The sequence below is a fragment of the Indicator indicator genome, chromosome Z (genome assembly GCF_027791375.1).
Source record: "Indicator indicator isolate 239-I01 chromosome Z, UM_Iind_1.1, whole genome shotgun sequence".
Classification (NCBI taxonomy): Eukaryota; Metazoa; Chordata; class Aves; order Piciformes; family Indicatoridae; genus Indicator; species Indicator indicator.
Genome location: NC_072053.1, coordinates 76,276,943 through 76,302,436, shown reverse-complemented (window position 1 = coordinate 76,302,436; position 25,494 = coordinate 76,276,943). Strand labels below are relative to the sequence as shown.

Sequence of the window (25,494 nt, the reverse complement as noted above, 5' to 3'; positions counted from 1 at the left end):
CTGCTGCTGTGCAGCTCTAGCCCAGGGCACTGGCCCTGACTTGGCAAGGCCACCACCAGGGTGATTTATGCTATGCCACATGCTCATGGTGTCAGGGGTTGGGTAAGGCTGGCACTCAGCAGGAAGAAGATCAGGGTCCTTCATCTTCATCTGCACCCCCAGGGTCCCATGCAGCCTACATCCCTCTGGGATGAGGATGGAGTGATGGGAAAGGTAGAGATGGTCCAACTCCAACTCCAGAGAGCAACAGTGCCCTCCCCAGTGCCCACCCAGTGGGCAGGAGCTGGGGCAGGCAGGAGCTGGGGCAGGCAGGTGGGTGACCAGAGCCACCCCAAGCCTGTCTGGAGGCACCTTCCCTGTGCAGCCAGCACACAGCCCTGAAAGGGAGAAGGAGAAGGCAGAGGGAGCTGGCAGATAACAGGCAGGGTCAGTTGAGAGCCCCTGCCAGAGCCTGAGTCACCAGCACCATTTTTAGCCCTGGCATCTCAGAACCGTGGCCCACGGCGTTGTTAACAGGCACCTGGGTCAGGGGCCAAATGTTTTCCCTTCCATGCATTAAATGCCACTCCTGGAAGCAGCCAAGGTATCCAGCAGAGTGCAAACATTAGCACAAGGCAGCAGGACCCTGGCTAAAACAGTGCCCCCCAAGCTGCCCAGGTAAGCTACACCCAGCAGGGAGGTGCCAGGGAACTGGAGGAGGGAAGAGCAGCAGTCGCTGGGTACCAGTGTCACACCCAGGGCAGAACACATGAGGCCCATCCAGAAGCTCCTTGGTTCTGGTGGTGCCAAGCACAGCCCTGAGAGACCACCTGGGCATGGCAGCAGCTACAGAACACAACAGCATTGCTCTGATGCCTCTCCCTCACCCCAAAAAAGCCTCTTCCTCACCCCAAAAAGCCCATCTGCCTGGTGTGGCACAGCTCAAGGGCAGGAGGTACACCAGCATGCAGGCATGCCATCTCCTTCACCCTAAAATGCCTCTTCTTCACCCCAAAAGCCTCTCCTTCCTTCACCTCCAAAAGCTCATCTGGCTGGTGTGGCACAGCATGCACAGCATCACCCCAAAAAACCCTTGTGCCCAGCATGGCACAGCTCAGGCATGGCATGAACACCAGCACCCTGGTTCCTTCACCCCCAAAACCTCCTCTTTCACCTCAAAAAGCCCTTGTGCCCAGCATGGCACAACCCGGGGGTGGCACACACACCACTGCCCAGGCCAGGCACGTCTGCAGCCCCCAAAGCAGGGCTGGGGGGAGGTGAGGGCACCACGATGGGGCCAGATCCTGCCTCTGTGGCTACTCCAAAGCAGAGCTGAGCCCCTTCCTGCAGGGTGGTTGGCATGGTGCAAGAGCCCTGATTGAAACATCACTGTCCAATGCCCACCCAGGGAATTCACAGCCTGCTGGTGCAAACAGCCTGAGCTGATGAGCTGCTGCCCTCCCTCCAGCCCCCACCCCATGGCAGCAATTAAAAATAAAAGTGTTAAGGGGCAGAAGAACGTCCCAGGGAGGAGGATGAGCCAAGGGGCAGTGGCTTGGCACCACCCTGGGCTGGGTGATTAAGAGCCCTGTATGGAGGCTGCAGGACAGGGGTGACCTTGGAGGGGCCTCGGTGGGGAAGGACACACAGCCCTGTCCTGCCCACCTCAGGAGACAGCCAGGAGTGAGGACTCCACACACACACAAGCCGAGAAGCAAACCCTGGCCTGCTGTCAGCAGCTTGGGGGTTGGGCTTTAAATCACTGCACAAATGAGCAAAAAGGGGAACTGGTAGGACAGGACCCCCCTGGCCCCCAGCTGGGTTCCAGCAGGGCTGATGTAACCCAGCACAGGGCTGGGTGCCCTCAGCCTGAGAAGGACATGGAACTGCTGGAGAGGGTCCAGAGGAGGCCACAAGGATGATCAGAGGGCTCGAGAATCTCCCCTGAGGGGACAGGCTGGGGGAGCTGGGGCTGTTCAGCCTGGAGACCTTAGAGCAGCCTTCTAGTACCTGAAGGGGCTTCAAGAGAGCTGGGGAGGGACTTTTGACAAGGGCTGGGAGTGACAGGGAGAGGGACAACAGATTGAAGCTTGAAGAGGGGAGATTGAGACTGGAAATTAGGAAGAAATTCTTTGGAGTGAGGGTCAGGAGACTCTGGAACAGGCTGCCCAGGGAGGCTGTGGCTGCCCCCTCCCTGGAGGTTGTTCAAGGCCAGGCTGAATGAGACCTTGAGCAACCTGGGCTGGTGGGAGATGTCCCTGCCCCTGGCAGGGGAGCTGGGACTAGATGAGCTTTAAGGTCCCTTCCAACCCAAACCACTCTATGATATGACTTAGATCTCACATGTGCCCCAAAATCCTAGAAATCACCCTGAGAAGTGAGGACAATCAACTCCTTCATGCACCCCAAGTTCATGGTTCCACTTGCCACGAGCAGAAGGCTCAAGGTGACAGCAGCCACCCCATGTGGCACCCCCACCCCCACCCAGGTGGCACTCCCAGTGTCAGCACCACCCCCATGCCTCCTCCCTCCCTCCTGCCGTGCCCAGAGCTGCTGCCAGGAGGGAACATTTATAAATAATGCCACATCCAGCCCCCAGCACCCAGCCAGGAGCTTCTCAGGAGGCAGACTCCCTGAAACCGCAGCCCCAGCGCCATGGCAGCCACAGCTGTTCCCCAGCACCACCAACAAACAAGTTGGGGACAGCCTGGGACATGTCCTCCCAAACATCCCCAGGGCCCTCCCCGCTGCCATCCCCGCCCTTGGCAGCACCTCTCGTGCCCAAGGCAGCACCCAGCCATCACTGCTTACCCACAGAGGGAGGTCTCTCCCCTCCTGTCCCCCCTGCGCTGCCTGCTGCTGTCCTGCTCCGTGAAGGTCAAACTGGGCTCTCGGAAGCTCCTGCTGCCAACCCAGCCCCTGCCCTGGCACCGTGCTGCCTGCAGCAGGGTCGAGTCTTCACCACGGCTGCTGCCACCTCCCCAGCACAAGTTCCACCAGTCTGACCACAAAGCAGCCCAGAGGTCCTTCCCACCACGCTGAGCTTTCTCCAGGACTGATCTTCACCTGCCCCCAGCCAGCAGCAGTCCCCAGGGAGCAGCAGCAGGGCCAGGGCTGAGTGTGGCACCCAAGGTGGGAGCTGCAGCCAGCACTCAGCCTGCTGGCACCCAAGCTCCCCCTCCTCCTGCAGGACTTGCAAGCTGGAAGCAGGAAGAAAGCTCCCTGCATGCCAGGTGGCTGCAGACCCCACTCCACCAGCCTGACTCCCTCCTCATTTCCTCCTGAAAATTCCTCACTCCAAGCAATTGCCTCCAAAACCTCCAGGAAACAGCCTGGGTGAAGGCCACAGCTGCTGCTCTCACTTGTTCCCAGGGCCCCAAAACCTTCCCTGCCCATCCCCAAGCTCATTGCAGCCACTGCCACCAAAGTGCCCCAGCACCAAGGAACACCTGCAGCCCCTCTGCTGCCTTCCAGTGTAGCAAGGGGGGGGGGGGGGGGTCTGAAGGTGCCCAGCTCAGGTGCCCAGCTCAGGTGCCCCCTTGGCTCTGTTAATTTTGGCACCCAGTGCTACCTCAGCAGCTGCACAAACTGCAGAGGTTTGGCCACACACTGCAAGGAGAACTTACCAGGCAGGGCAGAGAGGGCTGAGCAGGGGCAGGGCAAGGGGAAACCTTCAGCTTCACAACTGTTGAGCCAAGACACAAACTGAGTGTGGCTCCTGGTGTGCAGGTATGGGAAGGAACCAGAGGGATGTATCCGGTGGGGAAGGATCCTGCCAGGGCGTTTCAGGTTTATCCGGACTGAGAGCTGCTCTGATTTAACTACAGGAGGGGATGTGAGCTGGCAGCAGGGTGTGGGGAGCTTGTCTGCAGTGATTGCACTGGCAGGGAGGGTGACAAACCCCTGGGAGCCATCCTTAGAAGAGTCTTTCACAGGAGGATGGCACAACCCCCCTGCAGAGACCGGAGGGACCGTGGGCTGGGATGTGGCACTGCAAGGCCAGGAACACTCCCCAGGTGACCTCACCCAGGTGAAGCCACCCACCCTCCTCTGCCAATCCCACTGGGACACACCCCACGACCCTGCTCCCAGCACCCACCTCCCCAAAACACCTCCCAAACCACCCCCTGTGCCTCCAGCCATGACCTATCTCCTGTTCCCAGAGTGGGGCTGCTGAGCTCCATCCTGCAGACCAACAGCACAACACAAGCCCTGGCAGCCAGCACCCAGCCCCACACCACCCTCCCAGGCTGGAGCCCTGCCCACACCATGCCAAGCTGCTTCTGGTCCTTCCAGGCTGGCACTGTGCAGCCCTGCCCATGGCTCAGCTCCCACCATGCTCTTCCTCTGCCCTCAGGGCAAACCTGTGGTTTCTTTGCTCTGTCTTTTCTTTTTTCAATTCAATGTCTACAGCTTTGCTCTGCTGCCTGTTTGTCCAGCAGAAAGTGAGGGGGAAGATGTTTGGAGTAGGGATGGATTCTTCGAAGGCACTGCCAGCAGCAGCAGGGCAGGACCAGGCCTGGCATCACATCCTGCCCACTGTTCCCAGTTTCCTTGTCACCTCCAGCTAACTCCTGGCCGTCGCTCAAAGGTGAGGAGCAGGAACCAGAGCTCATCCTGCAGCACAGAGCTCAGCCTCCTGCATTCCTGGGCTGACCAGGTCACAGGACCCTGCCTCCACCTAAATCCACAAGGAAAACCCACCCTGACCAAAGCCCAAGTGCCAGGCACCAACCATGCCAGAGGGCAATGAACTGGGGGGAACCATGGGGGCACTGCTGGAGACACAGTGAGGGAAAAAGCCAAAGGATGAGCACAAATGTGCTGCATGTTCAGAGCTCATCCTCAGCTCTTCAAGGGTTACACCAAAGGAGCCTTCCCCTACTTCAGCTGAAAGGCTGACAGTGACCCCAGCTCACCCTGCAGAAGGGATGAGCCCCAGGACCACAGCACAGCTCAGCAAAGCCCAAGGTGCTGCCTGTCAAGGGCTTGCAGAGGTGATGCTACCACAGAAAGATCACCACAGGATGCCCCTGGGACTGGAGGCAGCATGGCCTGGTGACAGGCATCTCCAAACACTCTCTGTTCTTTCACAGGGCTACAAAACATCCAGTTCCAGCCCCTGGAAATGTCCCACAGCAACCAGAGTGTCAGAGAAGCCATCACAGGTCAGCCTCAGCATGGGCTGAGGCCATGGGATGCCACAATGCTGGCCCAGGGATGTGCCAGGAGCACAGTGCCACTGCCAGGCTGTGGCACCCACACCAGGGACACCACTGTGCCCCGGTGACACCAGCAAGTCACTTCCCCCTGGCCTGGTTCCTCTTTGAGCAGCAGGACAGCCTCACACAGGGCAGTTATGAAATGGCTCCATTGCAGTGCATGCAGCTCCAGATACCCCCAAAAAAAACAAACCACAAACTTCAGCTGTCCCCAGAGGTGACAGGGATGTGCCATGTGCCAGGAAAGCTCCATCCCTCCCCACCAGCCACCTGCACCCCCCAGGGAAAGAGGGAGAAACAGCGATGCAGAGCTGAGGTCCTCCCCTGCCATCACAACATCAAGACCCCAGCACCCCTGCACAGCACTCCAAGAAAGGAAGAGAGTCACAGGAAGCCAGAATTTCACAGGAGGGAAGGGACTGAAGGGTGAGGAGGGCAGACTGAGACTGGAGAGAAGGAAGAAAGTCTTTAGAGTGAGGGTGGGGAGACACTGGCACAGGTTGCCCAGGGAGGTTGTGGCTGCTCCCTCCCTCCCTCACAGTGTTCAAGGCCAGGCTGGATGGAGCCTTGAGCAACCTGGGCTGGTAGGAGGTGTCCCTGCCCATGGCAGGGGGTTGGAGCTGGCTGCTCTTTAAGGTCCCTTCCACTCCAAACCATTCTGTGACTCCACCCTCAGTACCTATGCCATTATTTTTTTTTTCCAGGTGGGGAGCACACCCCCAGCATGGCCTCCCCAGCCTCATTTCCCTGCAGCTGCTGATGCTTTTTTCCACCGAGCTGCACTGCTCGGGGCCACCACCCTCAGCCCTGGCAATGTCCCCTCCGCTCCGATGATTCATCACTTTGTGGCTGCGCACGCAGGGCTCTTCCCGTTCCCCGCAGCACCACCAGAGCCTGGCAAACTGGGAAGCCTCCTCACAGCAAAGGCTGTGGAGTGTTGGAGCCGGGGGGATCGGGGCGGGGGGAGGACCAGGAACACCACGTGCTGTAAACTGGGCGCCGTGGAGCGTGGAAAAAAAGAAATAAAAAAGCCCTGGCTGGAATCACAACCTCCCATCCCAAACACCCGGATGCTGGAATCGCCCCCGTTCTGCAGCCAGCTCCACCCCGGAGCAGTTTCCTACTGATAAGGGGTGGGAGGCAAACCCAGCATCCCTAGGAATGCAAAACCAGCATCCCTCGGGAGGCATAGCCAGCATCCCTCGGAAAACATGCTTAGCTTGGCTCCGTGCAGCCAGCATCCCTCACAAAACACTCCAGCTTCCCCCTCCACACACCCAGCATCCCTCGGAAAACAAGTCAGATTTCCTCCACACACCCCAAATCCCTCAGAAAATACTCCAGCTTTCCTCTGTGCACCCTAAAATCCCTCAGAAAATACTCCAGCTTTCCTCCGTGCACCCTAAAATCTGTCAGAAAATATTCCAGTTTCCATCCATGCACCCAGCATCCCTCGGGAAACATGTCAGATTTCCTCCCTGCATCCAAAATCCCTCAGGAAAAATACTCCACGCACCTAAAATCTCTTGGAAAACACACCAGCTTGCTTCCACACATCCAACACCCACCTGGAAACACTTCAGCTTTCCTCCACACATCCAGCATCCCTTAGAAAATACTCCTGTTTTCCTCCATGCATCTAAAATCCCTCCAAAACCACTCCAGCTTTCCTCCACACATCCGTGTCAGCTTCCCTCCCTGCTCTCAGCATCCCTGGGATAACACAGCAGCTTCTCCCCTCCATGCCCCAAAGGATCAACACATGCCACCAGCACCCCCGTGGCGATCAGCACCCACCCCCCGATACGCAGCCTCAGTCCGGTGGCTTCTCATCTCCCAACAGCCCAATTCCCAAATTCCCTCCCGGCCATGCCATGCTTTTCCCTGCCGGCTCCCCTAGCAGCAGGTCAGCACCAGCTTGGTCCCCAGCAGCACCTGCAGCAGGGAGAAACCAGCCCTGCTCCCTCCTCCGGCAGCAGGAGCAGCCGTGCATGAAGCCAACCCAACATGGCAGGGGGGAAACTAAAGGGGAAGGGCAACAACAACAACAACAAAAATAATAAAACCAAGAAAAAAAAAAGAAGAAAAAAAAAAAAGTCCTCCTAAGTCCAGAGCTCTGCTGCCTGCTCTACTCTCTGCTGTTAAATAAAACAAATCCCAAACTCCCCCCGTGGCCCAAGGGCTGGGACAGAGCAGAAGCACTGCTGGGATTCCTGGAAGCCAGCCCTGCTTGTCCCCAGGATCGCAGAGGTTGATTTATTTATCTGCCAGGAGCACAACAATCACCACCACATTTTTTTGCTTTTCTTTTTTTTTTTTTTTGCCTTTTTTTTTTTTTGCCTTTTTTTTGTTTTGAAGGAAATTTCCCCATCATCTGACTCAGTGAAGCTTTGGAGGAGGCCATGGGCATGAGGGCTGGCGTAATCCTTCCTGCTTCACAATTAATTCATGAATATCATTAATTGTATCCCCCCCCTTATACCCCATTCTCCACCCCCTCCCAAAAAAAAAAAATCCAGTTGCTCCACAGTTGCAAGGAGTGTGTCAAAGGGTCCCCTTGGTGACCCCCTACAAGCCGTGTGACATGGGGCACCCCAACTCTTCCACTGCCTTTTCCAGACCCCCAGAGCAACAGAGACAGGGTTTGGGGTGGGGGGAAGGGTTGACAGGCACACACTCACCTTCCTGCCCACACCAGACCGGGAGGGATTTACACCCTGTCCCTGGAGGGGTGCACGGAAACCCACCCGAGCACACCCAGCGCTCCAGGTATCAGCACCGAGCGTTGGAGCATCCATGCCTCAGTTTCCCCACTCGGGTGGGGGTAAGGTTCACGCTGGTAAATGCGACCCGGGCAAGTCACCTCCGGCTGCCGGAGGGGCTCGCAACAGCCGGGACCCTTCGGCCTTTTCCTGGGGCAGGGGGCACCCAGCCAAGCCACCGAACAACCGCCCCCTGGCCAAACCAGCGACTCCAACCCGGTAGCGCCGGGAGCAGCCATAACCCCAGCCCGACCGGGAGCTGCCGTCAGCGGGGGCCGTTCTCGGGGGCGGCGGAGCAGGCGGGGGGAGTCCGTTATTATTTACAGCCAAAGAAAAAAAAAAAGGGGGGGGGGGGGAGGTGGTGGAAAGAAACGACGAGTTCAGAGCACCCCAGGATGGGGCAAAGCGACGGAAGGGCAAACCGGGCTCGGACCCGAGGGGTCCCGCTGTACGCCTCCCCCCCACACCCCTACCCGGTTGTCCCTCGGTACCCTCCCGGCACTCCCCGCACTCACCCGGTGGCTGCGGGGAGAGGGGAACGGCGAAGTGTCTCCGTTCGACTCCACTCGGCCCGGCTCGGCTGGGTTCGGCTTTACTCGGCTCGGTTCGGGGACGTTCGACTCTCGGTTCGACTCCACTCGTCTGAGTTCGGTTCCACTCGGCCCGGCCCAGCTCGGTTCGGCTCCACTCGGCCCAGCCCCGCTGCTCCCGCGCCGAGGGAGGGCAGCACTGCCCGCCCTGCCCTGCCCGGCCCGGCCCGGCGCGGCGCGGCCCGCTCGGCTCCGCAGCACGCCGGGAGCTGTAGTCCGCAGCGGGGCCGCCTGCGCCTGCCGGGACTTGTAGTTTCCGCGGCCGCAGCCAGAGTTCGCGTTCGGGGATTTCCTCCCCCAGTCACGGAGGGGTTTCCAGCCCCGGAGCGGGACAAGTGGGTGGTTGTCAGGGGGTGGCTCAGGTCATGCAGCCCCTTGCACAGGGGTCACATCAGCCCCTTGCACCAGGATCATGAATCTTCTTGCACCAGGATCGTGCATCTCCTTGCACTGGTCCCAGCAGTTTGTGACCCCAGCAGTGTGCCTGCTGGAGATACTGGGGAGGGTTTGGCTCCTCTAGACAAGACCCTCAGGGGTCTAAGAGCTGCAGTGGGAGGGTGCAGTGGGGATCCCAGGGCACAGCAGGCAGCTGTGGCAGCAGGCTGGCATTTCTTTCTCTGTGGCAGGGAGCTGCACCCTGGCAGACTGGGCTGCAAACAGCAGATTTAAGGGGTGGGCACATGCCCAGCAGGGTGACTGTCATCTGACTGGGGGGTGGGTGTCAGACAGTGGGCAGTGGGCCCCTGGGCACCACATCTCCCATGTGTGGCCCCATGCTGGACCTCCAGGACCACCCCCCTGGGTCTGCTCCATTCCCCCAGCACTGACCCAATCTGACAGTTCCTCTTGAGGAGGATACAGACACCCCAAGCTGTGGTCACTTCCACATGCCAGCCCCTTCTTTCTTGCCACCCAGGCTTTGGGTGATGCAGCAATGAAGAGAGTTATCCCCCGAGAGCCAAAGCAGGGCATTCTCCTCAGCCTGAGAGCCTTTGCATGGCTCCTCCTCATTCTTAATTTATGTGCAAATAGCTGTGGGCAGTTCCCCCGAACATAAGAACCCTGGGAGCTGTTCACACACAGCTCCTCAGCTCTGCACACCCTGCTCAAACACTGCCCATCCTGCTCCAAACAGGTTTCTGAAGCCTCCAGCGACCACACCGGCTCAGCCCCGGGGTCCCCACGCCAGAGCTGAGCACATGGTGCAGCCCAAATTTCTCATCCCAGCAGGAATCTGGGTCCCAATCCAAAAGGTGACGCCAGATTTGTCATCACTGCAAAGTCAAAGGCTCCAGGCACGCAGGATTATGGAATCACTTTGGGTTGGCAAAGCCCTTTGAGCTCATCCAGTCCAACCCTTCTCTAACTCTACCAAGGCTGGGGCTGAACCATAGCCCTCAGCACCACATCTCTGTGGCTTTGAAACACCTCCAGGGATGGAGATTCAACCACAGCCCAGGCTGTGTGTGGAGGCCTGGAGCAAGAACTCAGATTTGTGACTCTCTACTCAGAAGAGCTGCTCCAGATCCTTCTCAGCCTCAGCCAGAGGAGACAGACACAAGTCAGTCAGATCTGCAGCCCTTTATTCACTACAGGGGAGCTGAAGGCTGCCCCTTACCGCAGTCCAAGGGAGGAGAAGGTATTGCAGGGACACAGGGGATGCTCAGCACCCCTAAGCTGACAGGGCAAAGCCAACTCTGTTGTTGGCCATGTCGAAGATGGAGTAATACTGGCGGAGGAAGAGGTTGCCAAGGATCCAGAGGGGCTGGCCGCTGGCAGAGGGCACATAGGTGCCCTCCACCCCAACAGTGCAGATGCCATCATTCTGTCAGGGGAAAAGGAGCAAATTCCAGTGCTAGGGATTTGTGCTGCCTATGCCTTGGGGGCTGTGCTTTGACTGGGAGCAGGATTACACCCTCCTTGCAGTCACACCCAGGTGTGCCAAAGCACCGTGAAATGTGGCGCTGGGAAGGGCAGAATCACACCTGCATGGCAGAGCCACACCTACCTGTAAGACATAGACAGAGGGAGGCAGTGGCAACTGGGCCCCACTGATGGCAAAGTAGAGGGTGGGCAGGCTGGGGACATCGCTGCAGTCGATGACAAACTGCAAGAGAAGCAGAGAGGGGCAGAGGGGTCAGGACCTCAGGGCTGGGCACCCTCCTTCCTCCAGCTGGAACCCAGCCATGCTCCCCGGGGGTCAGCACAGCTCTGACTGTGGCAGGGCTGTGCTGACGCAGGTTTAGAATCCTTGAATGGTTTGGGGTGGAAGAGATCTTTCAGATCATCGAGTCCAACCCCTAACCCAGCACTGCCAGGTCACCACTGAACCGTGGTCCCCAGCACCACATCTGCAGGGCTTTGAAACCCCTCCAGGGATGGGAATTCCACCACTGCCCTGGGCAGCCTGGACCAGGGCTTGACAACCCTTTGGGGAAGAACTTGTTCCTCATGTCCAACCTAAACCTCCCATGACACAAGCTGGGGTCATTTCCTCTTGTCCTTTTATCATGTTTGGAAGAATTATTTTTGTTTACAACTCCTCAAGGGGAGCTAAACCACTGCAGCCTTGTTTCAGGTGAGATGCTTCACTCCAGAGATGCTGGGAGGTCTCCATAGCTCCATGTAACCATCAGGTGTGTCCTCATCCCCTGGCCCTTTCTGTGTGCAGGGCATCGTTCCCACCTACCCCATAGTCACTTTCCTCTGCACCCAGAGCCTGCAGGAAGGCTGACAGGAATTGTCCTGGGACGGTCAGCAGGAATGTCCCAGTGTCCACAATGCCATGACAGCCTTGGCTGCACCATTCAGTGGCTGAGGATCCAATGGAGAACCTGGAGGGAGCAGCAGCAAAGGCATCAGAAAAGACTCCCCCCACTCCAAGGCCCTCTCCAAGCCATGGTGCAGCTCTTACTCCTCAATGCTGATCTTCCAGTACAACTCCTGGACCACAGGAGCCCACAAAATCTCTCCAGAGTACAACTGGGGGTCAGTGCCTCCGAGGATGACTTCCCCACCGTAACTGTACGTTGGGTTGCTGGAAAGACATCAAATCAACCCTCAGCACAAGCAGGTTGCTCAGGAGAAAGTGGTGTAACAAGGAGAGAACCTGCAGATGGGGAGGGAATGGAGCAGAGGATGGATCCAGGCTGTGTCTGTGCTTGAGAGGTCTCACCTGTGCTCTCAGAGGTCTCACCGTGAGTAGTAGAAGCTGAAGATGGGTTCCTGCAGCTGGTTCTGCTGCAGCATGTTCTGCAGCAGTGTTTTGTAGCCACTGATGCCAACACCTGGGTAAGCCATGCCCAAAATCCCATCAAAGTCCAGGTAGTAGAAGGGTCTGGTGGGCTCATCCAAGCTCAGGCCAAACTCCTGGTTCCTGACGACAATGTTCTGGATCTAGAGGGAGAGGTGCTGAAGGACTTTGGTGTTTTGGACACCCACCTTGACAGCAGGATAGTCAGGAAGGGTGTGAAACTGGAGCAGGGCAGATTTAGGTTGGACATCAGGAGGAAGTTCTGCACAATAAGGGTGGGGAGACACTGGAACAGGCTGCCCAGGGAGGTGGTGGAGGCTCCATCCCTCAAGACATTCAAAATCAGTCTGGATGTGGCCCTGGGTAGCCTGCTCCAGCTGGAGATGTCCCTGCTGACTGCAGGGGGTTGGACAAGATGACCTTTGGGGATCCCTTCCAACCCAATGCAACCTGCACTGAGAGGTGCTGAGCTCATGGTCCTTGTCCCAACACCTTTATTATTTCATCAAGTTACCCACAACCCCAGTCTGCCCCAGTTAAACCAGCTGGAGATCCCAGTCCTACCGCCTGCAGGTCCCACAGCAGAACATCTCACGTGTCTGCAAGGACAGAGCTCAGCCGTGGCTGGGAGAGGCAAACAGTGACCAAAGAGATCCTTTAGCCCCAAGCCCAGAGGACCCTCACTGGGGTTGGTCTGCAGATCCCAGCCCCCAAGGACATCTCTGCTGACTCGCCATGAGCTCTGCCCTGGGCTGGACTCGATGATCTTCAGAGGTCCCTTGCAAACCCTACCAGTGGGTGACACCCAGAATAAGGAGGCTCCTGTCAGCTGCTCCCTGAATTTCCAGCCAGCTGGGCCTGACCCCAGCCTCAGCCACTTCTTACCCTCAGCACACCAGAGGTCACTTACTGCCACCGTGTCGTACCCCAAGGCCACCCAGACATCACCAAAGCCGTATCTCAGGGTGTAGGTCCCACCAATGCTTGAGAAGGTGGAGGACAGGCTCCTGTTGAACCTGGTATGATTTGCTGCACAGAGAGAAGATGACAGCCCCCAGGTCACATCCTGCCCTGGGTTCAGCATCCCTGTCCCCACACAGGCAAAAATCCCCAGGGAGGGGCTTCACAGGAAGGGACCACCCCTGAGCAAAACTCAGACCCCATCAGCTCTCCCTGCTGTCCCTTGCCACAGCTCCAGCACACAAGGGGTGTCCGAGAGGGCCAAGGGGACACTGCTGTCCCCTCCAAGGGATGCTCACCACAGGCTGGGGTCTGGCAGTAGGTGGAGGGCACCCAGAGGTTGGAGGAGCCAGTGTCAAACAGCACCAGGAACTGCTGCGGGGGGGTCCCGATGCTGATCTCCCCGAAGTAGAAGGACTGTGGACAAAATGAGGCAGATCTCTGCTTCTGCCTGGCTTCTGTCAGCTCTCTGCCCTCTGCTAACTGAGAAACCCAAAGTGCCAAGGGGCTGTGGGAAGGGTGCAGAGTCCTTGAGTGCCTGCAGGGCAGCCAAAGCACAGAAAGGGGCAATGATCTGCCCTTCACATTAGGGCCAGGAGTGGTAGATCTGCCCCATAACCACCCAGCTCTGCTGAGAAGGGAAATCAGCTCGGGATGAGATCTGCTGCCTCCTGCTTTTTTCCCCCCAGCTTCACCCAGCCCTGGGAGCCAGGCTCCAACAACACCAGAGCTCCTGCCCATGCCCAGTGCAGCCCCTTCCACTCATGGCTGGGGAGAGAGCCAAGCCACCCACTGCAGAGCTTCCTGCAGGCAACTGGGAAAGGAGGAGGACACCCCAGAACCCAGAGCTGGGTGGCTCAGGGGAGGAGGGAGAAGCTTTCATACTTACATCCAGGTAGTTGGTTAGGGGTTCATAAGCCACAGAGTCACTGGGCAGGTACTTCCTGCCAGGATCCCCCCTGAGGTCCTGCAGGAAGCCTTCTGGCACCCCCTTCTCTCTCATCACCTCCCTCAGGGATCTGCCTTTCTTCAGGATGATTCTGTGCTGGCTGGAGATGGCAGTGAGATGCCAAGTGGCTGCTCAGCCCCAGGCCACCATGCTGAGGGTGAGCTTCACTCTGCAGCCAGGCCTGGCACCCCAGCAGCCATCCCAGTCCCAGGGCTCACCTCATAGCCCCCTCCCCAAGCTGGAGGCAGAGCAGGGCCAGCAGTAGCCACCACATGTCCCTGGGTGCTGGTGGCTCCATGGCAGCTCCTGTGCCCTGCCCAGGGCAGGGTGTATATAGCCAGCACTGTGCCCAGCCCCTTCCCTCTATCACTGCACCCACCCAACCCTGTGGTCTGGTTATCAGCACAGCCACGCTGATTTTACCTCCTTCACCTGGTTGTCCAGACACTAAGGCATTGTCCACTACCTCTGATACCAAGACCAAATATGTGAGGTCTGATAAAAAGCTAAATTTTGCTGTTATCAAGAAGTTAAAAAGTATTTTCTCTTGGCTTCAGCACTGCCTTGATCTTTCCAGGAGAACAAAGGCAGAACACACCCTGTGGAGCAACTGGAAGAAGTTTATGATACTGCTGATCCCCTTTTGACCCATCCAGGCAGCCAAGGAAGTGCCAGGGGCCAGCAAGATTTCTTCCATCTGGGTCTACAAACTGTTACACCCAATTCCCTCCACACAGCTAGCAGGAAACAGCAGGGATGCTCTTGCAGCCCAGCTTTAAGCCTCTCAGGAACTAGCAAAATGGACCCAACAATGTCTCTTTCCAGGCATCTGTCTTCCTGCTCCTTCTGTCCTCCAGCTCTGCTAATAGCCCCCAAAGAAGCTGAGCTGGGGGCTAGAAGCTGCTGAGCACAGCAGCCCTGGAAGATGTAGCAGAGCTTTACCTGCCCTGTGGCAGCTCAGCCATGTCCAGAGGACAATGTCATAGAATCATGAAGGTTGTGAAAGGCCTCTGGGATCATCCAGTCCAACCAGCAGCCCAGCCCCACCATGGCCACCAAACCATGGCCCCAAATGCCATGGCCACACCTTTCTTGAACACCTCCAGGGATGGGGACTCCACCACCTTCCTGGGAAGCCTCTTCTAAACCCTGACCAGTCTTACAGTGAAGAAATTGGAGTCCTTGCTCAGCAACTTTGATCAAAACCTTTGATTTGCTGCAGTTCTTTATCCATGGCAGAGTTACACCAAGGATGCTCAGCTCTCGTGCCTTTGAGGTGCTGTCTCCCAGAGGCTTTGAGTGATGCTGTTCATACCCAGGCTGGAGAGCTGCAGGGGAGAGTGGATTCAGACATTTGTTCACAGGGGGATTTAGCTCTGGGAGACTGGTAAGGTGGTACCAGCCCATGCCAGGCCACTGAGGCCCCATCAGGGTCACCATGGCAGCTCAGGAACCTCCCCAGCACCACATCCTCCTCCATCACATCCTGATGGATCTGCGCCGCTTGGAGGGATCCTGAAGGGAAAGGGAAGAGGAAAGCTCAGCAGGGACATGGTTCAGCCTTCTCCTGTCCCTTCCTGCCAGCACTGCTGCCAGAGCAGCTTCAGAAATCTTCCCATTTTAAAGGGGAGGGGAAATTCCCTTCCCTACCCCCCCTATCTAATCTGCGTCTCAGCCTGTGTCAATATTTTGACACAAAGCACCGAGGAGTTTGTGTCCTTTCCCTGCTGAGATGACAGAGCTATTAATACACCTGCTAATGAGCTCTGATGATAAAGAGCTTCTAAGAAAGGAGCCTGGATCCCAGGAAAGAGTGGTGTTACCCGAGCTTCCCCCAGCCAAGGTGTTCCCCATCCCCTTGGGCCACCCAGCACCACTCCCAGCACCCCAGCTGAGCTCTGCCCTGACCCAGTAGCCCTGCCTGGGGGCGTAGGGGTCAGCTGGATGTCATGACTAACCCGGGATGGCCTCATACTTCCACTGTAACTTTGTCACAGGACTTTGTTAGCCCTTATCCAGCTGCCGGGAAGATTAGTGCCCTCCCACACACACCTCTGACCAGGAAGAGGGATGGAGGAGGTGGGGACAAACCAGCCCCGCAGCTGCACCCTCGGCCGGATGGAGCGATCGGTTCAGCCCTGCAAGCACCAGCAGGAGCCAGGGCAGCCCGTCCCTGAGGTCACCCCAAGGGCACCACACGCTGCAAGCAAAGCAATGTCCACTGCCACCAGCTGTGTTTGCCTGGGGAGGTGCTGGTGAGCCTCTGGCTGAAGTGACTTCGTGCAGCGCATGCAGGGGGATGAAGCCAAAGCACCCGGAGAGGAACTCCTGGCATGGGCAAGCACAGCACCTGACAGCACCGAGCAGAACTGGGTGGGTGGGGGAGTCCCTCGGGGAACTCCTGTCCACAGGGCTGCGGTTGGTGTTTAAAACCAAGCTCAGTGACTTTTTGGTGTCCTGCTTCCCAGCAACTCAGCCTGGTCCGTGCTGCTTCTCACCTGCAAAGCCAAACCCTTGAAGGAATCAGCTCAGGATCTGCATCCTGGGCTTGCATCCTCCTCACTGAGAGCAAGGAGGGCAGAAGTGCATTGGACACTGAGGAGATGGAGCAGGTGCAGAGAAGGGCAGAGAAGCTGGGGAAGGGTCTAGGGCAGAAGACTTCTGGAGAGCAGCTGGGAACTGAGGTTTCTTGGTCTGGAGAAAAGGAGGCTGGGGAGAGACCTCCTGGCTCTCTACAGCTCCCTTAAAGGAGGTTGGAGACAGATGGGGCTTGGGCTCTTCTGCCAAGGAACAAGTGACAGGAGAAAAGGCAACAGCCTCAAGTTGCACCAAGGGAGGTTTAGGTTGAACCCAAGGGTTGTTAAGCCCTGGCCCAGGTTGCCCAGGGCAGTGCTGGACTCCTCATCCCTGGAGGTGTTTCAGAGCCACGGAGATGTGGTGCTGAGGGCCATGGCTTAGTGGTGACCTGGCAGTGCTGGGTTGGACTCAAAGATCTCAGAGCTCTTTTCCAACCAAAACGATTCCATGACTGAGTTTATCCTGGCACTTACCTCCCTGTCTGGGACACACAACCCGGTAGCCTGCCCTCAGCCACCACTCAACAAACTCAACAGAGGCAGCTTGAGCTGTTTGGGGTTTATTTATAATGGGAGGCTGTGAGAACACACTGAGACACCCCAGAGGGACAGGGAGGAGCACCAAGGTGCAGAGGAAGCCCAAGAGCTGCTCCAGCCAGGTGAGCCTGGCCAGGAGAGGGCTGGGGTCTGCTGCTGCTCTGCTCTAGGCTGACACAGCGAAGCCGATGCGGCCATTGGCCATGTCGAAGATGGTGTAGTACTCCTTGAGGAACACATCCCCCAGGATCCAGAGGGGCTGCCCGTTCTGGGAGGGCAGGTAGGTGGGCTCGATGCCAAGGGTGCAGTAGCCATTATTCTGTGAGGGGGCAATAACAGAGAGTCAGAGCCTCCAACGAGCACCAGGACCCTGCTAGCTGGGCTGCAGGGAGCTGGCATCAGCCCACGGGCAGGGAGAGCTTTGCCAGGCCCTTCCCTGGTGCTCAGCAGGGTGAAGGTGCTGAGCTCAAACTTACATTCAAGACATAGGCAGAAGGGTAGAGTGGGAGCAGAGCTCCATTGATGACAAAGGTGATGCTGGGCATGTTCTGCACCTGACTGCAGTCAACTGCATACTGCAGAGAGAGGGTCGAGAGGAGGTTATGGAGATCCCACATGCAGGGATGGCAAACAACCCCCTGGCAGTGCCATGCCACCTCCTCCTTCCCTGGCACGCCTGCAGCACCACATCCTGTAGGTGCCACCTGGGTTTTGTGGGACCTGGTCAGGCCCATGGCTTCTGGCTCCCATGCCAGCCCCTGTGCACACCTCCAAGGCCTGCCCTGCACTTACCCCATAACTGGTCTGCTGGGCACCTGTCAGCTGCAGGAAGCCATCCAGGTACTGCTGGGGCACCGTCAGCAGGTACGTCCCAGTGTCCACGATGGCCTGGCAGCCCTGGCTGCACCAGCCAGTTGCTGTCTGTCCAACCACAAAGCTGGGAGGAGAGGAAGGGAAAGGATATCACCTCCAGCACCCACAGCCAACTGAAGACATCTTGCCTGGAGCTGGGAGTCTGGGATGCTCCCAAGTGTGCTGCCTCACCCCCACCCTGAGCCCCTGCCTGCTGCCATAGCTGCAGACTCATCTGCAGGAAGCTCCACAGCCCTCCTTCCATGAGGTGCCAGGGCTGGGTCATGCCCAGCAGGCACAGCCACAACTCACCTATTGAGTGCCACCTGCCAGTACAGCTCCTGTGTCACGGGTGCCCAGTTGATGTCCCCACGGAACAGCTGCTCGTCGATGCCCCCCAGCACCAGCTCCCCCCCGTAGCTGTAGGTGGGATTGCTGCACAAACACAGAGCCACAGCAGCAGGGCTTGGTGAGGTGTGAGGTACATGGGCAAGGCACAAGGAACCTGCCTGGGGACTGGCAGAGGGATGCTGGTGCACAGGGGCTTGATGGGGTAGGATGAAAGGGAAGGGACTGAAGCTTGAGGAGGGGAGATTGAGGCTGGAGATCAGGAAGAAATTCTTGACAGCGAGGCTGGTGCCCAGAGAAGCTGTGGATGTCCCCTCCCTGGAAGTGTTCAAGGCCAGGCTGGATGAGGCCTTGAGCAGGCTGGGCTGGGGGGAGGTGTCCCTGCCCATGGCAGGGGGTTGGAACTGAATGATCTTGAAGGTCCCTTCCACCCAACCCATCCTGTGACAGGGCTCACAGAGGACCCTGGCAGGTCTTTACCGAGAGAAGTAGAAGCTGAAGATGGGTTGGGTGAGCTGGTTCTGCTGCAGCATGCCCTGCAGTGCAGTGGTCATCCCTCCTACTGCCAGGGAGGGGTAGGCCATTCCCAGGATGCCATCAAAGTCAGCAAAGTAGAAAGGCTGTGAGGGCTCATTCTGGCTGAGCCCAAACTCCTGCTCTGTCACTGTGATGCTCTGGATCTGCAGGGGCAGGGGACACCAGGTCACTCTGCCTGCCTAGGCAAACCCAAGCAGCCACAGATGATGCTCTGAAAGCCCAAGGAGCACACTGCAAGGTCCTGGCTGCTGCAAGCATCCCCAGGCAGCTGGGAAAATCAGCAGAAATTGGGTTAAAACAAAGTGAAAACCCCAGCTGCTGGTGGCAAGGCATCAGCTCTGCCCAGCTCAGCCTCGGGGTTGCCTTGGCTCCACAAGCCATGAGATCTGCCCTTGGGCAGGGACACAGTGCCCAGGGTGGGACACAGTGCCCAGGGTGGGACACAGTGCCCAGGGGCACAAGGGCAGCAGGGGGGCACTCACCCTCAGCGTGTCGTATCCCACCAGCACGGTGAGCGAGCCGCTGCCGTAGGACAGGGTGTAGGACTGGCCACTGGAGCTGAAGCTGGAGGAGGAGCTGGGGTTGAACTTGGCATGGTTGACTGTGGGAGAGGGAAGAGGACAAAGCTCCTGGCTGTGAGCTTTGGTGGCATTTCACCTGCTGGCATAGCAGCTCAGGAGGGAGCAAGCTGTGAAAAGCCTGAAGGCTCCCTCCAAGGCAAGGTTTGCTTCCCAGCTCTGCCTGCAGCAGAGAGCAGGGAGCAGCTGTTGGGACCCAGGGAGCAGCTGTTGGGAGCAGCTGTTGGGACCCAGCATGGCCAAAGCCAGCAGCAGTCACATCCCCAGCAGCAGTCACATCCCAGCAGCAGGGAGTTACATGGGGGGAGCTCTGCCAGGGCATGGGGCATCAGCTCTGTGATCCATGGCTTTGCTCTTCCTCCACCTGGCCACAAAGGGTCAGGCACAGCCATGTGACTTCTGTGCTCTGGGGACACCCACAAGGGCCACAGGGACTTGGCCATCTCCATTTACACTGAGGGTGGTGAGAGCCTGGCTCAGGTTGCCCAGAGAGGTGGGAGCTGCCCCATCCCTGGCCCCATAGCAGGTCAGGTTGGCTGGGGCTCTGAGCAGCCTGCTCTGGTTGGGGATGTCCCTGTTGACTGCAGGGGATTGGACTGGAGGAGTTTTGAAGGTCCCTTCCCACCCAAAGCAGTCTGTGGTGAGCCAAAAGGCGGTACCAGGGAGCAGCTCTCCCAGAGCAGGTGCTGGGATCAGGCTGGGATCCTGATTTCTCCCAGGTGATGGGAGCTCAGCAGCATGAGGCACTCACAGCAGGCTGCGGTCTGGCAGTAGGTGGAGGGCACCCAAAGGTTGGAGGAGCCAGTGTCAAACAGCACCAAGAAGTTCTGTGGAGGGGTCCCAATGCTGATCTCCCCAAAGTAGGAGGACTGTGGACAAGAGATGAGGCAACTCTGTTGGTCACAGGGCCGGGGACTGGGCAGGGTTTCATCTCCCAGCCCTGTGCCAACATCCTGGTGCTTTGCAGGGTGTTGGGAATGCCAGGCAGGAGCAGGCTGAACTGAGAGAGCTGGGGGCTGTTCAGCCAGAGAGGAAAAGGCTCTGGGAAGACCTTAGAGCAACCTCCCAGTAACTGAAGGGAAAGGCTGGGGAAGGACTGCTGAGAAGGGCCTGTGGGGATTGGATCAGGGACAGGTTTAGGTTGGACATCAGGAGGAAGTTCTGCACAATGAGGATGGGGAGACACTGGAACAGGCTGCCAAGGGAGGGGGTTGAGGCCTCATCCCTGGAGACATTCAAGGACTTTATGTATCCCTGGGCAGCCTGCTCTAGCTGGAGGTGTCCCTGCTGCCTGCAGGGGGGTTGGACTGTGAGGCTCCCTTCCACTCCCCTGCATTCTGTGGAATTCTCACCCTGCTTTTTCCTTCCAAAGATGTAAAATTTGCTATTTCTTTGGTTGTGTCTTTTCAGACATACAGAGAAGCATCACTTCATGGGGGAGGGTAAGGAAGAAAACGGTAAAAAAGAAAGGGGAAAAGCAACCTCTGAGTCCTGGAGGGTGAAGGGATTGCTCCAGCAGCTGGGAAGGAGGAGGGAAAGGGGAGAGTGGTGCATGGAAAGGCAGTGAGAGGAACCTGAGGCACTCACATCCAGGTGGTTGGTTATGGGCTCATTCACAACATAGCCCTCACTGAAGTTGTATTTCTGAACTGGATCATATTTCATCTTCCTCAGGTAGTCCTCCAGCACTCCAGCCTCCCTCATCCTCTCCCGTATGGATTTGCCTTTCTTCAGCTGGACTCTGCTCAGAGGGAGAAACCAAAGCAGGAAATGAGCAGATTTGGGCAATTTCCACTGATCCCTTCCCTGGGGTCCTGTGAACTCTGCCACCATAGGAGCTCTGCTGCCTTGCATGTGCCCAAGGGCTGCCCTCCCAGGAGCAGACACAGCATGGACTGAGAGCAAAGTGATCTGTGGAGATGCAGGAGGCCAGAGCCACACCTGGTTAGACCTGGCCAGCATCTAGGGGACAGAGTACAGCATCCATGGGGATACAGTGCTGAATCCTCAGGGACACAGTGCAGCATCCTTAGGATACAGTGCAGTGTCCTCAGGGACACAGTGCAGCATCCATGGGGATACAGTGCAGAATCCTTAGGGTCACAATACAGCAGCCTTAGGGACTCAGTGCAGCCCATGCAGGACACAGCTCTGTTACCTGCCCTCCCCCTTGCCCTCTTTGCTGCAGCAGCTGCTGCAGGACACTCACCTCACCAACCCCTCTGAGAGCTGGAGACACATCAGGGCCAGGAGGAGCCACTTCATGGTGCAGGAGTTGTCCACTGGTCCCTACACAGCCTCTGGGAGCCCACAGCAGATGCTCAGCACTGCTCAGCCTCCCCAGCTTTATACTGGGAGGCAGTGACTGCCTCCTTATCTACTGACCTGCATTTTCCATTACCACCACGTGCAGCCTGGAGCTTCAAGGCTCTCTTTGTGTGCTGGACCACGAGGATTTCGAGAAGTTTGTGTCCTTAGCGAGGTGCTCAGGTGAGAGCAGATCAAAGTGTGAGCATCGATAAGGAGCAGCTCTTATCACCCCAGGCAGAGAGGAGTGACCCAGACGTCACACCAGGCTGCTGGGACACAGTTATCTGTGTTCCTCCAGACCTGTGCTGGACCTTTCCCCAAAAAAACAAAGCAGCTCCTCGTGGCTCTTGGTGCAGGATGGAACCGGCCTGGGGCTTTTGTCTGCTGCTCTTCCGCCCTGGCCAGCCCCAGCCACCCGCCCACAGGCACCTCCTGCTCTGGAGGAAGGATGGCTGCAGCTGCTGCAGCTGCTGCTGCTCCTGAGGTTTCTCCAGGGCATGGTGGGAAAACCTGGAGCTGGATGCTTTGCTCATCCTAAGGGTCTGATGCTCTCCTTTTCTCGTGGATGGGTTCTGCTGCTGTTCTTGTTCCACCTCTGCGTTCAGCTCTGAGGAGGACAGAAGGAGGACAGAGACCTGTTGGAAAGGGTACAGAGGAAGCCATGAAGATGATCAAAGGACCTGGAGCACCTCTGCTACAAGGACAGGAGAAGAGAAGGCTCCAGGAAAACCTGAGAGCAGCCTTCCAGTACTTGAAGGGGCTCCAGGAGAGCTGGGGAGGGACTTTTGACAAGGGCTGGGAGTGATGGGACAAGAGGTGATTGATTAAACTGAGAGGAGACTTAGATTAGATTGAAGGGAAAAATTCTCCACTCTGAGGGTGGTGAGAGCCTGGCCCATGTTGCCTGGAGAGGTGGGAGCTGCCCCATCCCTGAAACCATTCCAGGTCAGGTTGTTTGGGGCTCTGAGCAGCCTGCTCTGGTTGGGGATGTCCCTGCTGGCTGCAGGGGCATTGGGCTGGGTGAGCTTTGAAGCCTCCTCCCGACCCAAACCGTTCCACAACTCTACAGTTCATCAACCTCCCAGCCCTGCACTACCTCTCCTGCAGGCACTGCTGGTTTCCAGGTGTCACACAGCCCAGTCCTGCTTCTGCCTCCACACTGTTTTGGGCAGAAATCACCTGGCTTTGGATTTATTTTCTGTTCTAGTTTCTGCAGTTCCTGATTCTCTTGTCCCCTGCATCACAAGGCAGGAGCTTCCCTTCCCAGGGGAGGTTTAACCCATCCAGCCCAGAGAATCAGGAAATTCCTTGTCTGGGTTTTATTTTGCCTTTTCCTGTGTAAAACAGAAACCCCAAACCCCACACACAGACATCCTAAACCACCAACAAACACCCCAACAGCCCCAAAACATTTTGGGTTATAACTGAAATATTTTCTAGCAAACGAACCAAAATATTTTGGGTCACAACTTCAGTATTTTCTAGCAAACAGACCCAAATATTTGGGCCTCTGACCTAAACATTTCCTTGTAAATGGCCCCAAATATTTGCAGTTATAACCTAAATGCTTCCTAGAGCTCCTCTGAGCAGCTGGACTCCTCCCAGCAGGGATAAGCTGAAACCCAGGAGGTTCCAGAGGAGAAACTTCTTTGGTGTGAGGCTGCTGGAGTCCTGGAGCAGGCTGCCCAGAGAGGTTGTGGAGTCTCCTTCACTGCAGAGCTTCCAACTCCCCCTGGCCATTATGATCCTGGGCAAGCTGCTGTGGGTGCCCTGCTGGAGCAGGGGGGTTGGACTGGATGATCCCCAGAGGTCCCTTCCCACCCCCTACCATCCTATGACTTTCCTCTCTCCATCACCTCCACCCACATCCTGGCATCGCTCATCCCACATCCAGCACTCCCTGTGGATCTCATTCCCTCAGGAATACCGGGGCGCGGGAGCGGGGGGGGGGGGGGGTTTGTGTCCTTTGCTGCATATTGAGACTATAATAAAGCAATTAATCTTGTTTGCTAGCAGGATTGATAGAGAGATCAACTTATAAAGATTGGATAAAAAAGCAACTCCTGGCTGCAAGCAAGGAGCAGTTATCAGAACGTCAGCAGCCGCAGCCTTATCTGCAGGGCCCCGCAGGCACTCGGCTGTGCCAGCAGACAAAGGACTAAGGTGCCCTCTACAGCACAAACACTTTCTGCTCTGGGCACTTCTTGACCCAAAGTTACACAGCACTTGATTGCTGAGGTGTTTGGTATAAGAGGAAACAAGGATTGCATAGAATGGCTCAGGGACCTCCAAGATATCTGCTCCAGCCCCCACCCTGCCATGCCCAGGGACACCTCTCAGCCAGACTCAGCTGCTCAAGGCCTCATCCAGCCTGGCCTTGAATACCCCCAAGGAGGAGGCATCCACAGCCTCCCTGGGCAGCCTGTGCCAGAGTCTCACCACCCTCCTGCTGAAGAACTTCTTCCTCAGCTCCACTCTAACCCTGCTCTGCCTCAGCTTCAAACCATTCCCCCTTGGCCTGTCTCTAGACACCCTCAGCAAAAGTCTCTCTGCAGCCTTCCTGCAGGATCCCTTCAGGTCCTGGCAGGCAGCTGTAAGGTCCCCTGGAGTCTTCTCCTCTCCAGACTGAACACCCCCAGCTCCCCCAGGCTGTCCTCACAGCAGAGCTGCTCCAGCCCTTGGGGCATTGCTGTGCCCTCCTGCTCCAGCAGGTCCATGTCCTCCTTGTGCTCTGTGCTCCAGAGCTGGATGCAGTACTCCAGGTGAGGTCTCACCTCCAGCTTGAACTGCATGAGGCCATGTGGGGCCTGCTTGCCTGGGTCCCCATTTTCCACTCAAGGCAAAGGTCACTTTGAAAGGTTCTCAGCTGTCCTTTTGCACCATGCACAGAAGAGAGGGGCAGGGCACCATGGTTATACTCCATTTATTCTGCATACATTCGTAGTGCACATTAATGTCAGACAGGAGCACTCCTCAGGTCTCACAGCACTGCTGCTGTTTGTCACCTCTAAGGTCACAGCCAGCTGAGGGAGGGGAGGACAGGAGGACAGAATGGATTCCATACAAACCACCTGGAGAAGCAATTAACAGCAAGAGCCACCCCTCATTAGGGCAACCAACCCCCACCATGGCCAGAGCCCAGGGAGCACTTTTTGTTCTTCTGCCACCTCAGAAGACAGCAGCAGAGGTGAGGGCAGGGAGACTGGCATGGGAGGAGGGTTTGAGATAACACAGATGAGCCTGGGCCTTTCAACTGCCAAATCAGTCACTTAGGGAAGGAAAACAAATGAGATCCCTTGGTTACAATTAACCTTCGCCATACCCTGCTCTGTAATTGCCAACTTCAAAGTTCTCAGGGTTTCCACCAAGGTATTTTCACCTTTGGTCCTGCTGGGTAACAGGAATCCAAACCTGTTCTGCTACCTGTGCAGGGCATTTCCAGACAAGCCAAGTTGGAGGGAAAGACAAACTTCCCAGAATGACTGATGGCAGCCCTCCCAGGAGCTGAGCTTAGGCAATGCAGCCCTTAATGATCCTTAATGACACTTCACAGCCAGGACACCACCTGAGAGGGCTGAGCAACATCAACACAGAGGGACAGAGGAAAGAGCTGGGGAGAGAATGGCTGAGAGAACAGAAAGCTGCAGGAGCAAGGCCTGGGTTGGTTTTTCTCCCAGCGACCAGCATGGCTTAGGGAACAGGGACAGCAGCAACAAGTGCAGTACCAGTGGCACAGTCAAGTCTCCTTGCAGAGATATTGATCCTCCAACCCCTCCCAATCCAGCCTCTCCTTTGCCATCCTCTCCCTGTAAGGCAGCCACAGCTCACACTTTCCAGCCTCCTTCCCTGGCAGGGGGGACAAAGCAGCCACATAAAATGGGTTAAAAGGGAAAAAAACACAAATCAAACCCCCCTCCCATGACAGAAGACAGCTAAGCACCAGGAGAAGCTGCATTGCTACCAAGAGGTTCTTGGGGTGAAAGATCTGTTTGTGCACTCACCAGGGAAGAAAAAAAGCAGGGGGAGAGGTTTGATTGATTA

General features: G+C 57.1%; 2 protein-coding genes across 2 annotated transcripts; both read right to left on the bottom strand.

Moving 5' to 3' along the window:
* Positions 1 to 10,225: 10,225 nt before the first annotated feature.
* Positions 10,226 to 13,989, bottom strand: LOC128979244 (pepsin B-like). Its single transcript, XM_054397438.1, has 9 exons — positions 13,934 to 13,989; positions 13,656 to 13,806; positions 13,066 to 13,183; positions 12,717 to 12,835; positions 11,750 to 11,949; positions 11,468 to 11,590; positions 11,243 to 11,387; positions 10,562 to 10,660; positions 10,226 to 10,378 (listed from the first exon to the last, which is right to left on the bottom strand). The coding sequence occupies exons 1-9, from the start codon at positions 13,987 to 13,989 to the stop codon at positions 10,226 to 10,228; spliced, it is 1,164 nt and encodes a 387-aa protein (XP_054253413.1).
* Positions 13,990 to 16,994: 3,005 nt separating this feature from the next.
* On the bottom strand, positions 16,995 to 21,408 carry PGC (progastricsin). The gene is made up of 9 exons (XM_054397437.1): positions 21,353 to 21,408; positions 20,731 to 20,887; positions 19,895 to 20,012; positions 19,048 to 19,166; positions 18,509 to 18,708; positions 17,993 to 18,115; positions 17,621 to 17,765; positions 17,305 to 17,403; positions 16,995 to 17,147 (listed from the first exon to the last, which is right to left on the bottom strand). The coding sequence occupies exons 1-9, from the start codon at positions 21,406 to 21,408 to the stop codon at positions 16,995 to 16,997; spliced, it is 1,170 nt and encodes a 389-aa protein (XP_054253412.1).
* Between the last annotated feature and the right edge of the window lie 4,086 nt (positions 21,409 to 25,494).